General features: G+C 52.3%; 4 protein-coding genes across 4 annotated transcripts; 1 reads left to right on the top strand and 3 right to left on the bottom strand.

Moving 5' to 3' along the window:
- On the bottom strand, positions 1–2778 carry T310_3578 (IdgA domain protein; the record flags this gene model as incomplete). Its single annotated transcript, XM_013473530.1, has 6 exons — positions 1–1342; positions 1417–2014; positions 2074–2115; positions 2170–2269; positions 2322–2530; positions 2586–2778. The coding sequence occupies 6 exons, from the start codon at positions 2776–2778 to the stop codon at positions 1–3; spliced, it is 2484 nt and encodes an 827-aa protein (XP_013328984.1).
- A 293-nt stretch (positions 2779–3071) lies between these two features.
- Positions 3072–4697, top strand: T310_3577 (Oligosaccharyl transferase subunit (Alpha); the record flags this gene model as incomplete). Its single annotated transcript, XM_013473529.1, has 3 exons — positions 3072–3424; positions 3491–4511; positions 4572–4697. The coding sequence occupies 3 exons, from the start codon at positions 3072–3074 to the stop codon at positions 4695–4697; spliced, it is 1500 nt and encodes a 499-aa protein (XP_013328983.1).
- Positions 4698–6969: 2272 nt separating this feature from the next.
- Positions 6970–9681, bottom strand: T310_3576 (Vacuolar transporter chaperone (Vtc4); the record flags this gene model as incomplete). The annotated part of the gene is made up of 5 exons (XM_013473528.1): positions 6970–7370; positions 7429–8758; positions 8815–9060; positions 9121–9559; positions 9677–9681. 5 exons carry the CDS (start codon positions 9679–9681, stop codon positions 6970–6972), a joined length of 2421 nt encoding a protein of 806 aa, XP_013328982.1.
- An 808-nt stretch (positions 9682–10489) lies between these two features.
- Positions 10490–14665, bottom strand: T310_3575 (DNA replication licensing factor Mcm4; the record flags this gene model as incomplete). The annotated part of the gene is made up of 8 exons (XM_013473527.1): positions 10490–10742; positions 10897–11044; positions 11167–11183; positions 11313–11896; positions 11962–13154; positions 13214–13285; positions 13353–14234; positions 14311–14665. The coding sequence occupies 8 exons, from the start codon at positions 14663–14665 to the stop codon at positions 10490–10492; spliced, it is 3504 nt and encodes a 1167-aa protein (XP_013328981.1).
- Between the last annotated feature and the right edge of the window lie 397 nt (positions 14666–15062).

The following is a 15062-nucleotide window of genomic DNA, read 5'->3' as shown; positions in this document are numbered from 1 at the left end:
TTATTCCAATAGCGTTCTCAAGCCTCGGATATCGACGCTCACACTGTCAGGGCTTTGAAGTGTCTTCAGGCTAGCTTTCTGGGCAACGGGTATAATGTCTTCAAGTCTCTTTACTTGTTTCGTTTCTGACTTCATCGCCAGTCCGGCCATGACGACCCCCAGCAGCGTGTCTCCCGCGCCGTTCACGCTGACAACGTCTTTGTCTGCCAGAACGGTTTCCGGAGGGAACAGCCTCATATAGACCCCTCCAATGAGACTGTTGTCAGTTGCTCGAGACAGGATGTAGGGCGCGGAGTCAGCAGAGGTCAACCGGGGATCGTTGGGCTGGAGCAACTGCGTGAGTAACACTCCCTGCGGCCCCAGCTTGGTCAGAATGCATGGGATAAATGGCAGCAGCTGGATGCTCTGCTGCGGAAGGCCCTCGTCGACGATGGCCTTGGACGTAATGGAGATCAGCCGATCTCGGGACCCAGAGCTCGACATGCCCAGCGCGTCGATGACGTTCCACCACCCGGAAGAGTCGAAAAGTCCATTCTCGCGAGCCGTCGTGTACATCGACGCCAGTTCCAGCCTGTTTGGAGCCGCGAGATTCAATTTATGGTTGGGAACCGTGTCTGATGGTCCAATTACTGCGCCGCCTGATCTGTCTTTGCTGAAGATTCTCGTCGATTTGGCGGTCGATACAGGCTCAAAAGCCACCCGAGCGCCATGGTATTTGGCGCAAGAAATCCATTTCGCCAAAACTCCCGCGCTCCAGTTCGCATCTACCACGACCCAATTTGGCTTGGTCCGGGCCAGGATCGGATCCCAGAAATTATCGAAGTTGAAGTCATGCTCAGGGAGCTCCATAATGCCCATATCTGCCATGGCAACGACCAAGTCTTTCTTCGCGTCATTTACAGCGACATACTGTGCCGTTCTCACTCCCAATGATGGTGGCAATGTCTGGACGCCTTTTGTACTCAAGTTCTCTTTCTCAAGAGCCGAAAGGGCAGCCCGGCCGCTCAGGTCGTCTGCCACTGCGCTGCAGAAAAGAACAGAGCTGCCAGCGTAGCGTGCAGCAAGGGCGACGTTATGTCCTACACCACCCAAGCTTTGTCCAATGATGGCTGGATTGGAGGTGTGTGGAAATGGTGATATCTCTTTCCTCCGGTCACCCAAGGGGGCGTAGTCACAGGAGAAGTCGATTGCAAGAGACCCTGCAACCAGGACATCTGCCTTTTCCACGCGTTTCTGCGACTCAGTGGATGACACTGGAGTTTCTACCTTATTGTCATGCTGCAATGGGGGCGGACTTGACGCAGAGGGGTCAGATACTGCTCCAGAACTCACTGGCATTCGCCTGTACAAGATAGATACAAGAGACATTAGCACATATGTACACCCTCCAGTACGATAAGAGCTGAAGAAGCTCACCGATCAATCTGCCCGCCGTGTGCCTGCTCAAGTTTAGCCAGCTCCACGGCAACTCTAGTTGCCCTCCTCACGTTGGATTCAACTAGAGCTCGATTGGCAGCAACACTCTTTCCGCCAGTAAGTTCTTTTATTTTGCTGAGGACGAAAGGCGTATTGTCGCTTCCGTGGAACCCTTCGACATCAGCAAGTCGAAGTGCCTCTTTGATCACCTCGTCCATTTCAGACTTGGGAATCGAATGCTGCTCCGGCACAGGGTTCGCAAAATGGATCCCTGATGATAGGGGGAGCTGAGACTGGGCGACTGTTGACGGCGTCCCGTTAGTAAAAAGCTGTATCAAATGATGAATGACGATTAGATCGGACTCACAGATGATGGCGGCAGCCTCCGCCTCGTCCTGGATCACCTTTGGACTCTTTACACCACTGTCCCTCGAAAAGAATGCTGGGAAGTCTACGGGGCCTGTCCGTCCATCGGCAAAGGTGCCGACCAAGACTCCTTCAGTTTCGAGATACTCGAGAGTGCGTGGAATGTCCAAGAAGCTCTTGCATCCGGAACTGACCACGGCCACGGGAGTTCGTCCCAGCTCCGTAAGATCGGCTGGTAATGACCAGTTAGTATGCTAAGTTGAGAGACCACTTGCAAAATTACATTCCTACCTGAGATGTCCATGGTGCTTTCTCCTCCACGGTGCACGCCGCCTAACAGACATTAGCCTTCCTGGCATGTACAGCACACTTGCACTTGTCACGCACCGAGTCCACCGGTTCCAAAGACTTTGATGCCAGCCAGATGAGCAAGGATCATCGTGCCTGAGACGGTGGTGCCACCATGGATGCGTTTGCCTGCCATTCCCTATCGCGACTCAGCAATCGGTTCGAATGCGGCAACTGCTCGATCTAATTACCAGACCACAGATGTAGCCAAGGTCTCGACGGGAAACCTTCAATGCCGACTTCGTCTTGGCTGTCGAGGCCAATTCGATGATCTCTTCAGCTCCCAATCCCACTCGAGCTACGCCATTGAATACCGCGATAGTCGCGGGGACGCCGCCATTGGTGCGGACAACCGATTCCAGCAGCGATGCGAGGGCGACATTGTCGGGGTATGGAAAGCCTGTCATTCCATTAGAGACCTCCAACACGAATTGGTTTATGAGAAATAAAGATACCATGCGTATAGATCGTCGTTTCCAACGCCACTACAGGTTTCCCCGTGGCCACGGCATCCCGGACCTCCTCCGCAACCTGGAAAAACTTGCTCCCGGCGAATTCAGCAGCTTTCTGCGAAAGACGCCGTAGTCCGGAGGCTGGTCTTCTAGCTGGAAAGCCGCGCAGCCGCGCGACAGTCCGTGAAAAAATCATGCTGGATGGTGCATAATTCGGTGGGATATATAGGATATATAGCTAGATAGCTTGCAGGTCCCCACAGTATCATCGGAGCTCGACTGATAGATAGCGGAGTGCGCCAAGTGGCCGCAACGGCTGCCGTACAACCGTCCGGAGGGACACCTAAGCTGCTTGACGAGTACGCGACACCAGCTGCACCCAGCTTCACCCCCTTCTTTGCTTTTGTTCATTCTCTTTTTTTTTCCTTGTTATTTTCGTGAAGCATTGGGGACTGCGGAGCGGTCTGCCACTGGACCGCTGCCGGCACAATGAGATTCCTCGCTGTCCTCTCCGGCTTGTTGTCCACTTGGAGTATACTATGCGCCGCTGAATCCAACGTCACCAGCTCGTCTGCGTCGCGCCTGGTTCTGCCCAAGGAGTTCAAGCCGCCACAGGTTTTCAAGAATGCGAACCTCGTCCGGAACACGAATCTGGAAAAGGGATACGTCCGAGAGACGATCAATGTCGTCGTAGAGAACACGGCTAAACAGCCGCAGGCCGACTACTACCTCGCCTTCCCTTCGGACGTCTTTGACAGGATTGGAGGACTCGAGGTTCGGAATAAGAAGGCCCCAGGGAAGGGACGCTTCCATGTTGAAGCTACACAGCTTGACAGCCCGAGGTTGGTGCTGCATCTTTCTCAATGGCATGTCATTTCATCCAATATCTGTCTTGCTGACGTGCTCAGTGATTCGCAATTCTACAAGATTCATTTCCCCGAACCGCTGGCTCCTTCGTCTCAGCTCACGTTGGCTATCTCATACTACATTCTCTCTGCTCTGAACCCGCTCCCCAAGGCTATCAAGCAAGACGCCCAGCAGTACCTGACCTACAGCTTCTCTGCTTACGCGCCCTCTGCCTACCCAACGGAGAACCAGAAGACCAAGATCAAGTTCCCCAACACCAATGTCCCGGATTATACGACTACCTCCGGACTGAAATCTGGCAGCGATCCTGAGAGACAGGGGAGCAGCTACACCTATGGCCCTTACAAGAACGTGGCTGCGGGAGCTACGTATCCGATCACAGTCCGCTTCGAGGCAACCAAACCCATTGTAGCCAGTGCACTGCTGGAAAGAGACCTCGAGGTGTCCCACTGGGGTGGAAACCTTGCGACGGAGGAGCGGTACTGGCTTCGGAACGATGGTGCCAAACTGTCTGACCACTTTGACCGTGTCGACTGGACGCTGAAGACGTACACCAACATGCCCACCTCTGCGCTTCGCGAGCTCAGGTACCCATTGAAGCCAGGGTCTGTGGATCCTTACTTCACTGATGACATTGGCAACGTGTCCACGAGCCGTTACCGGCCCGGGAACAAGGCGCAGCTGGAACTCAGGCCGCGCTACCCGGTCTTTGGCGGGTGGAAATACAGCTTCCGGGTCGGCTGGAACAACGAGCTGTCTTCCTTCCTGCGCAAATCCGCGGAAGGGACCGATTCGTACGTGCTCAAGGTGCCCTTCGTGGAGGGACCTGCGAACCCGGAAGGAATCCAGTATGACAAGGTCGTGGTGCGCGTGATCCTCCCTGAGGGAGCCACCAACGTGCGGTACGAGATTGTCGAGGGAGCCTCCAACGGCCTTCCGGATCCGTCTCAGATCGTGTCCAACATCACCAAGCACCGCACTTACATGGACACGGTAGGCCGGACGGCGCTGAGTCTGAGTGTGGACAATCTTTCCGACGAGGCAAGAGACTCGCAGTTGGTTGTAAGTACCAAAAGTTAACTGTTTGATTGGTTCCATTCCACTAATTTTGAAACAAAACAGGTTGTGTATGACTACCCCTTCGCGGCAGGTCTCCGGAAGCCGCTGACCATTTCTGCTGGCATGCTGGCTGTCTTTGTCACAGCGTGGTTCATTGGCAATCTAGACGTGAGTATCAAAAAGCGATGATTATTAGCCAGTAAAAATAGATGAGCGAGTCAGTCAGTTTAGTTTCAGTAAATGCGCAGTCAGTTTCTTTGTTTTGTTTATCTCTTTGTTAGGTCGGTGCTATCACGCTGTGTATATACAGTAAGGCAAAGAAGTCTTATCAGCTTGGAATGAATGAGAGGTATATAATTACCTAACCATAGTATGTATGCTGTAGTTCTGTCAAACTATCACTCTTTCCGGCCTTTAGGTAAGCTAGAAGACACATGACTGATCCTGTGAGTCTGCTTGGTCAAACCCTCACTTTAGCCGGGCATATGTAACAAACCTAATATTAGAACCTAAGGGTCGGCCAAAGTGAGGGTTTGGGTCAAATTGTCACTTTAGCCGGGCATATGTAACAGACCTAATATAAGAACCTAAGGGTCGGAAAGAGTGAGGGGTATGGGGTCAAACTGTCACTTTACCCAACTAATAGCTTTTAATATTATACCAGAACCTAAAGGTCAGAAAGAGTGAGGTTTTGAGTCAAATGCTCACATTTTCCGGCCCTTATAATACCAGGGTCTAAGGGGTAGAAAATGTGAGGTTTAGGTCAAATTGTCACTTTAGCCGTCCAGTAGCTACCAGTAGAATACTAGAACCTAAGGGCCGGAAAGAGTGAGAGTCTAGGTCAAACTACCTGACCAGTAGCTACTAGAATCATACTGAAACCTAAGGGTTGGAAAGAGAGGCTTTGAGTCAAATGCTCACATTTTCCGGCCCTTATAATATTAGAACCTAAGGGCCGGACAGAGTGAGGCTTTGAGTCAAACTCTCACATTTTCCAGCCCTTATAATATAGGCATATAAGGGCCGGAAAAAGTGAGCATTTTGTCTTCTAACTACCCTAAGTAGACTGGACCAGCTAAGGAAGTCAGATTACCTAAAGGATGGAAAAAATGAGGTCTTTGAGCCAAACTCTCACATTTTCCGCCCCTTAGACTTCAGTATTATAAGGGCTGGAAAATGTGAGGGTTTGACTCAAAAGACCTGACCAGACCAGCTAAGGAAGTCAGGTTTCCTATGGGCCGGACAAAGTGAGGTTTAAGTCAGACTCTCACATTTTCCGCCCCTTATAATATAGCTATATAAGGGCCGGACAAAGTGAGCATTTGACCTTCTGGCCACCTACCTACCTAGGGGGACTAGGCAGACCAGTCAGGGAGGTTACTCAGGTTGGTCAGGTTTCCCTCCTATGGGTCGGAAAAAGTGAGTGTTTGACCAATCTCTCAGATATCAGACTCAGACTCAGACTCAGTAAGTACACAGACAAAGACTCTCTACTTTTTTACTTTCATTTTTTTTTACTTCTTGCAGGTTGCTACCTAGGTAGTGGAGATAATGAACTGGCCTACATGTAGGACAGGGAGGAAGGGCACAAAAATAGAAATTAAAAAAAGGCAAGCAAGAAAGAAAATGGAACAAAGAGAGAGAGAAAGGAACAGAACAGGGAAGAAATACTGCAAGGTATATGTAAATAAAGCCAATAAATAGAAGAAAATAAAAAACAAGGAACTGAATTTCTCTCAGTACCTCTCCTCCCAGATACCTAATCAATCATACTCTCTCTTCTTACTTAATTCGGCACGACTTTTTCTAGGTCTACCGGTCTGACATTGAGATCGTTGTCGTCATTTCGCTTTAGATTTTTTTTATTAGAAAAAAAAAAGATTGTACAGAAAGACATGACGATTGATCGGTATGTTATCTTATCCTCCCTTACTCCGTAATCAATTGAGGAGTAGGTAGTGGTGTAGGAGGAATGGATGGAGCGTAGACTGCCCCCGGTTTTGCACCTTACATGGTGTTGTGGATGGATATGGAAACGTCTCAGATATTTTTTTTAATATCAAGTCGGTCTAACTGGTTGGTTGGATCCTGTCAAACTTGTTGGATGTGATCTAGAATCCGAAGCGCCCTTGTGATAAGTGCCAGGGTTACAACTTACTCCTTACGCTTGAATCTGGATGAATTCGTGTAAAAAAAAAGGAATGATCCCGGCATCGCCAGGGTTGTCAGACTTGAAGCTGATATCAGCAAATTGACAGATTATCATATTCATCGTTTTGTACAACATAATACAATTCCTCGGTTTGTGAACATCAACTTCAACCAGAATACCGTGAAATATCATGTAACAGGACCAGCACACCATGAAGCTAAAACATAGAAAGACGACTTAAGATACAGTCAAGGTCTAGCAAGACCTACAGCTATCATATAGAGGGCATAATTGCCTGCATAGTACAAGTTACACCTCCCACCTATGTTTTGGTACTCTACCCAGCTTGTCGCTGTCATCCGCCTCGAAGCCGCCATGTTGAATGCGGAGGATAAAATTCACCAACACGGCCGTCAACAGCCCCAAGCACAGAATCGTAGGACCCCATTTCTCGTGGTAGACGCGTTTGACATCACGCCGCTTGCGGATTTTATCCACACGCCAAATGTACAGGATCGCACTGTACAGCAACGACATCACCGCAATGACAGTGAAGACCCACGCCGAGGCGAAGGTCACATAATCGCTGCCGAAATTTAGCAGGGTCCCAGCTATCGACCCGAGGATAATGGAGAATTCCAGCCACGAGAGAAACGTTCGCTCTGCCGCAAAATAGACCTTGGGCTCGACACGAACGGGGACGTGAATACCTGTGGGTGTTTAGTTAGAGAGGGAGAAAGAGAGAGAGAGAGGAGGGGGAGTTCTTACGTTTGCCCTTTGGAGCAATGAACCGCTTCACGCTACGCTTCCCTGTCCCCATAATGGTAATTCCATTCGTTCCTTCGTCTGGCATCGGCGTGGCCCGCGGCCCCGGCAGGATGGCCTTGAGCGCTTCCCAAGCCGCATGTCCCGTGCGGCGGGTATAATGACTGAGCAGTTTCTTATAGTAATAAGCTCCTCCCACGCGCCGTGCCTCTTCTAACGTGTCCGAAGTTTCCGACTCATCGTCCGAATCATACAGGGGATAGTCTTCCTCACCAGCCAGGAAATTGGCTGCGATCCGCTCCTCAATGTCCAGCTCATTCCCGGTCGCTTCAGGAAGCGAACCATCGTGCCTATGGCCGTCTACTTCATCCCGGTCCTGGCGCGAAGGCTGGCCTTCGCGATCAGCAGCACGATGCTCTTGTCCCTCCTCGTCCTCCGATTCCTCGTCGTCCATGTCGTCGCTCGTGGATATACTCGTACTGTGGGTAGGCCGCTCAATGCCATATCGGCGCGTGGCGGGTTTCCGGATATCTACATCCATCTGGGGAAACCAGAACGGCAGAAGATGGATCCGGTCTGGGAAAAGAGTGGCACAGCCATGGATGAACTTGCTGAACTTGGGGACTGCTTCGACAAGGTGGCTGGCGGTGAGATCGCGAATCCACTTCGGAGGCTCCTGGCCAGCCTGGGTCTGGAGCTTGACCTCCAGCACGGCGTAGGGAAACCGCACGATATCCTCGGGTGGCAGTTGGGAGAAGGGGAAGTCGATGCCGATGTCCATCCGGCGCCAGTTGTCACCCGCGCGTCGCTTGCCATCCAGACTATCTTCACGGATCATGCACAACTCCGTATCCAGGGAAATCCGGACACGAGCGTCGCCGGGAAGCTGGAACGCAGTCCGATGATAGAAAGTCCGGACAACGGGCCTGAACTTCCGAGAGATGACTCGATATTGGATCTCTCGCGCCAATTGCTCCCAGTCGGCGATCTGCTGCTCCGACTTCTTACCTTCCTTGCGCATCTTTTCGAATACTTGCTCGACCGTCATCCGACCGGACAAAAACGCGTTTACATGCTTTTCCTTCATGGGGAACCGAGCCTTGACCGATTTCTCTCCTGTCCAGTCCTCTCGATGCGTTTTTCGCTCGACAAAGATCTGATCATTCTCCATGCCACCGTACCACCGGAGTCGAATCGCCTCGGCTCCTTCGGTCTTCTTCAGACGCCCGGTGTAGAGCTCCCATGTTTCGGGATTATCGAAGTAGATGGATGAAATGGCCGAATCCTTCTCCTCAAATTCCTTGCTGGGATTGAAGACCAGTACAGGGAGATGCTAGACGCTTCATCAGTATCGTCTCGATGACAAGGCGTAGGGAAAGAGAAACCGACCTTCAGAATAAGCAGCTTGACCTCGGTGATGTTGTCGCGATGCACCCAGTACTTGGTGGTCTGGCGTATAAAGTTCTGCTGGCCCCCACCGGCGGCACTGTCTCCCTTGACGGGGTTTCCTTTGGTCCGGACGAGGTCATAGAGGCGCGACAACTTCACCACAAAGGCATCGTAGTTGTCCTTGAAGAAGGGTTTGGCGTTGAGACGGGCGGCAAAGACGGGTTTGAGAAACCACCCGGTTTGTTTCTGTCCATCCCATTGTGTTAGCGCATTGCGGATAACCCTGAGGAGAGGAAGGGGACGTACGTCATGTTTCTTGATGATCTTCTGGAAGCCCGTGTAGTTCAGTTGAGTGAATTTGGCCAGATCGTGGACGTCCGCGATGATGTCGCTGAGGTCGGCCTCGAGGAGGAGGAAATCTTCGTCGGTCGGACGATTGGGTCGACCGGGCCCGGCGTCGAGACGAGAGACTACTTCATTGACCTCTCGCTCACTCGTCTGAATCCGGCGGATGATCTCCTCACTCTTGATCTTCTGGAAGGTGAAGACCTTGTCGAGCTCACTCTCGAGCAGCGCCACGAAGCGTTTCTCATCTTCCTCAGTCCAGGGCTTGCGGTCGGGCTTGGGATTGTCCGGGGTGGGCTCGGTGACGAATTGAGTCTTGAGGGCGTCCTTGAGGTCTTCATAGGCAATGTAATGCCAGTAGAAGTCCTTGATCATGGACGACCGCAGCTGTTCGCCGAACCTGGACGAGTCAATATTAGCGTTGTGTAATTGTACCACCAATCGCCAGTATCATCCCTTGCTGGCGAACCACCACTTTCCTCAAGCAACTCTGACGAAGGAACTGAGAAGGGCGTACCTCATGGTGGGCTACCAAGGCGTCGTCACGCGGAGAAAGACTGGCAGAGGATTGCGATGAGGGACAGTTCTGAAGTTGAGTCCGCGATCAAGGGACGCAGGCGTTCCCCACGCAGGGATGGGAGTCGGATGGCACGCAAGGTCGATCAATTGGGCGGCGCCATCAAGCAGAGCGGACAGGATGGGAGCAACAGATTAAAACAGAGCCTCAGCAGAACGCACCGCAGCCGGGGAGATATTATTGCTGTTGGCCTTGGCGGTTATCGAGGGGAGCGGGTTCCACTGTGGGCGGAAGTGGGCAGGCAGGCCTAGCGGGAGTTGGAGCTTATCTGGTGATGCCGCATTTGGCTCAGATAGTCAGCCAGACTTGACGCTTACAATCCAGCTGGTTTATGCTGCTATTAAAAGCAGTACGATTTCAATTGGATTATCGCGAGATAAAGTGCCATGCTTACGTACGATCGAGTCTGCTGACCCTCCACACCGCTCTTGCCACTAGCGCAGGAGCTCAGCCCGCCGCCGCAAAGAGCTGGCCGGTCTAGATCGCCAGACTGCATATGGCTCTCTTGCGCGTACTCTACGGAAAACCGATTGATTACACTTGATCCTGTACGCAGACAAGGCAGTTATTGCCATAATCTTCACTCTTTCCAGGATTGAGTACAGAGCACTCCGTGCAAGGTATTGCTATACACCAGGCAATCGAGAGATGGCGATGATGCAAACGATCTCCTCCCTGGAGAACTCGGCCAGCGCCGCTGCAAGTTCGCCGCACGCAGCTGGTCCTGCTGGCCAATCAGCGTCTCCGCGGGGCTCACGTGGTGGGACCGCTCTTTGCGGCAGGGACCGGCGGCGTTCCCGATTCGGCAACAGCGGCTCTGTGCAGATTCCAAGAAGGTGCATGATCGCCTAATTTAGAAGTCGCGACGGCAGCTCTCCACCGCGACGGTAGCTCTTTCCCTGTCTTGCCCTCGTTTGTTGGGCAGCAATCATTTCCCGGCCAATGGACCATCGAGTGATGATTGACCATGTGACTCGGAATTGGAATAAGATCTCTTTCCTCAGATCTTGGTTGGTATGTACATACGTACTGTACAGACTACATGCATTGCGATGGAGCCACTCTTCTCCTCTCGGGTATTTTCCATGCCATCCATGCTATGCTTATGCAACGCTACGATAATCGCCCCCATCTGCAAACTAGAGCGCCGTTGAACTTACCCGACTGGCTGCCACTGCCGCCAGCGTCGTTGTTCCGTTGCAGCCGTTAGGGTAGATGCAGGTTGTGCCCACCAACAGGAAGCCGTCACTGGCAGCTGAGACTTAGATGTAGATTGTAGGTAGACTCTCAGTGCAGTCTTCACTACTACTAGTCAATTGTAGTATTTGCAATTTTATTGAAAGTAGAGATACAATGCTATACATGCGATCAGAGATCTTGACAAAGAAAAGACCCATTGCTGTTCCCATTCCTTGATGCAAATTCTCTACCTGACATGTCAACACAGCTGATTGCATTACACATATCCGAATTAACGAACAGAATGACATCAACGTAAATACCATCATCACGGATCATCCCGAAAAACAATCCCAGGCCCGCAGACCAAAGCGCGTTGCAAAATGTAGACATCTACATGATTGCGCCTCCCACGCGTCTGATCGTTCTCCGAGCACCCTCCCCGATGACATTGACCAGTCCTTCCGTCTCCAACGCTCTCACCGCGTCGGCAAACTCGCCGCCCTCCACTTCGATGCTGCTGTTCTCACTCAGGCGGCGATATACGTCCGCCCACCGAGGAGCGTTGCCCGACGCACCCATTTCGTCCACAAGTGCCAGCACGGCTCGCTTCAGGTTCTCGCGCTGTCGTCGCTCACTCGCGCTCGTCCCTTCCGTCAGCAGGCTCATGTCGATCAGACCCGTGCGCGCGTCCGTAGCCGACTGTTTGATAGCGGATCGGATGAGACGCACCGCCTCTTCGACATCTTCTGCTGTGACTTCGGGCGACAACCGCATCCGGGCGTGTGCTTCTGACAGCCGGATCATCGACTCTAATTGACGCGTCGTGGCAGTGATGCGGCGATCGGCGGAGCGGATGTCGTCGCCCAACTTCCGCATGGCGACATAGGCGTCAGTGAGAGCCGTTGCAGCGGATTGTGTAAGGACGGGATGGATGTTGGTCTTCGCATAGGTGATGTATGCGGTGAGGAATTCGATCGGCTATTCAAAAGGCAATACCCGTCAGTAAGAAGGAAACAAAGACTTCATGGGTCGCATTATCTTACCAGAATCTCCTCCCGGCTCGCGTTCTCCGGCGTGTCCTCGAGATACATGCCCACAAGGTGCTTGGCCAATCGGCGATCCTCCTGTTCATCGACCCGGTCAAGGACAAGATACACCAGGTCAAATCGAGACAGCAAGGTTGGAGGGAGGTCAATGTTCTGAGGGACCGGCAGGTTCGGGTTGTATTTGCTGCCGATCGGGTTGGCAGACGCCAGGATACTCGTTCGGGCGTTGAGGGTCGTGATAATGCCGGCCTTCGCGATGGAAACTGTCTGCTGCTCCATGACCTCGTGCAACACAGATCGTGTTGACTCGTTCATCTTGTCAAACTCGTCAATGCAGCAGATACCTCCGTCCGACAGCACCAGGGCACCCGATTCGAGAACGAGTTGGCGTGTTTCGGGGTCGCGAGTCACGTATGCTGTCAAACCGACGGCAGACGAACCCTTGCCGCTGGTATACACACCCCGAGGGGCGATTTTGTGGACATATCGGAGAAGCTGTGACTTGGACGTGGACGGATCACCGCAGAGAAGAATGTTGATGTCGCCTCGATACCGAGGGCTGCCACCCTTTTGGAAGGTCTTATTCGTGCCTCCAAAGAGCTGGAGCAGGATGCCCTTCTTCACATCATCCATTTCGTAGATGCTGGGTGCCAGCGAACGGGCCAAAAGCTCGTACACGTCGGGCCGCGCAGCGATTTCTTTGATCTTCTGTTCTTCCTCTGCAGTGATCTTCCGCGTCTGCTCAACGTCTCCCGCGGCCTGTTCGGAAAGCTCTTGCTCAACAGTCGACACATCGATCCCAAGCTTCTTACGATCAATCTTTTGGATATGCAGAACATCCACATACGTCTTGAAGAGTGCCTTGGTCGTCCGTTGCCGAGGGTTGACGCGCACCGGATTACATCGGAAAATACCAGTGACTTCGACGCGATCACCTGCCTTGCAAACATCGACCAATTCGTCATAGGCACACAGTGAGACCGAGTGAGGTGTTTGTCCATCTGGAACAGTGTCGGGCGTCTCTTGCAGTTTGATCACCTGCTTGTCCGCAAAGACACAGCGGTTGTGAATCAGTTGCATCGAGTTAGGGCTGCTGCAAACCCGTCGTGGACAGACAGTAGGTTCTTGAATTTTTCCGCGGTCAATGTCGACCCGGACGCTATGATTGCACACCTGGCAGGAAAAGAACGCTACAAAGAGATCATTAGCCGTCTGTCCCTACGTCTTGCTTATGACCGGAGTTCCCTACCTTCTTTCATGTCTGGTATGATTGGTGTGGTGCGAATAACCAGACCCTTGATGCTAATAAGCTTGTCCATATCTAGATATCTCTCGTTAGTATTAAAAAAAATCTTCGTATCTCGATTGCATGTTCAAGGTCACCGTACCAGCAGGGTCCAAGTCTCGCATGTTGACCGTCTTGTCCAAGCCAAAAGGCAGAACCTTGTATGTTTTGCTTTCGACTTCCGCTACCAAATCGGGAATCTCAGGAGGGGGTGCTCGAACAGCATCACTCATAGCATCGGAGCTTGGTGCCGGGGGTGCTGAGCTGCTGTCTCTTGTTTGTGGCTGGTTTCTCAGAGCCTGGCTCCTCAAGCTCTCCATTTCCCTTGTAGCCAAATCCACCATGACGTCCTTCACACTCTGATCCATCAGGGGAATAATTTCCTGAGGATAGTTATGTAATTGATGCCACAGCTTCAGCGTAGAAGGGTAGGCCTTTAGGTTTTTGGCGTCCAGGTTGAGACTCGTTACGCCAAGTTTCCGCATGTCGTTCAACATCGCGATGTATACTCTCTCGTCTGCCTCCTCACCCATGGCACGTGTCTCCTCTTCCGTGGCTCCATCAGCCCACATGCGGTATTTCTTTGCAAAGTTATACAGGAAGTTCTTGAACGCGGACATGGAGTCCTGAATCGAGATGTTAGTACCCCAAATGACACGGGTCGAAGTCCCGCCCAGAGCCTCGGCTTCCGAGGTATCTGGATTGACATTCGAGAACGTGGCATCAGAATGGGCCTCGACTTCATTGACAGGCATGCCATTGGCATCAACGAACAGCCTTCGTCGGCGGTTTGGTGTCGACCCAAAGGCATCCGAATGGATATCACTTCGGCGAGAGGAGGCACGCGAGTATCCTGGGAGAATGTTCGAGCGCGAGGAGCGAACGAACAGTTCACTGCTGCTGCTAGGGATATCCGAGCGGGGTTCCTGGCGATTGTTGCTTCGCGGTGGGCTGGAACTCGACATGTAGCGGATAGGCGAGGAATCTGGATTTAATCAGCACCGAGAAGCGAATTCATAAAGAGTAGTAAATCCAAGTATTTCTGTCTTTGTAGATCGTACCTCTAACTCCTTGCCTATTGCCCCGAGGTGTTGTGTCCCCGTCCTCCGCAACGGACGCTTCCCGTGCAGGTGAGCTGATATCCATTCTGCCTTCTTGCCCGCGCTGCGTGCCGTTCGCGGGGGAGTCAGACTGATAAAACATCGGCGAAGATGATTGAACAGCTGCTTCGCCCCTTAACCGCCTGGAGGCGCGAGGGGTCGCTTGTGAGCCATTAGTCTGTGACTGTTGGTCATCCATCGCTGCAGAACCAGGGCTACTGGGGACCTGTTGAGAGCGTCTGGAGCGGGAGGGCGTCGAGGTAGCAGAGTCCCTGGCTGCTCCGCCGCGACGACGAGAAGAAGCAGGTGAAGACATGATGCTTCCGTCCTCAAAAGGTCGCTGTCGAAGCGTTTGTTGCCGTGGAGGACGTTGTAGTGCAGCTTCCGAGCAAAATCGAAGAGGTCACTGATTCTTCTTGGCGGAGAACAAGGGACGCGTCGTACCGCGAATGGACGCGTAAAGTGCTTCCACTTCTGGTAGACGCGTCATGGCGTACCGTCTGCGTGATTACGTGATCTTCATTACATAACCATACATGGCTAGCGTAGTTAACCTCGACATATCACGTGATAAAGCTTAGGTTTCGGTTGTCGCGCCGTCACACGTGGAGTGACGGTACTTACCTGTCTAGGCAGGCACGATGCAGGTCCCCGTCCATTATTTTTATTGATGAGGAACTTGACACTTACCGAGTGCCTGTACAAAATCAATG

The sequence above is a fragment of the Rasamsonia emersonii genome, assembly GCF_000968595.1.
Source record: "Rasamsonia emersonii CBS 393.64 chromosome Unknown ctg1118621760073, whole genome shotgun sequence".
In the NCBI taxonomy this organism is placed as follows: Eukaryota; Fungi; Ascomycota; class Eurotiomycetes; order Eurotiales; family Trichocomaceae; genus Rasamsonia; species Rasamsonia emersonii.
This window is presented reverse-complemented; position numbering and strand designations above follow the sequence as displayed.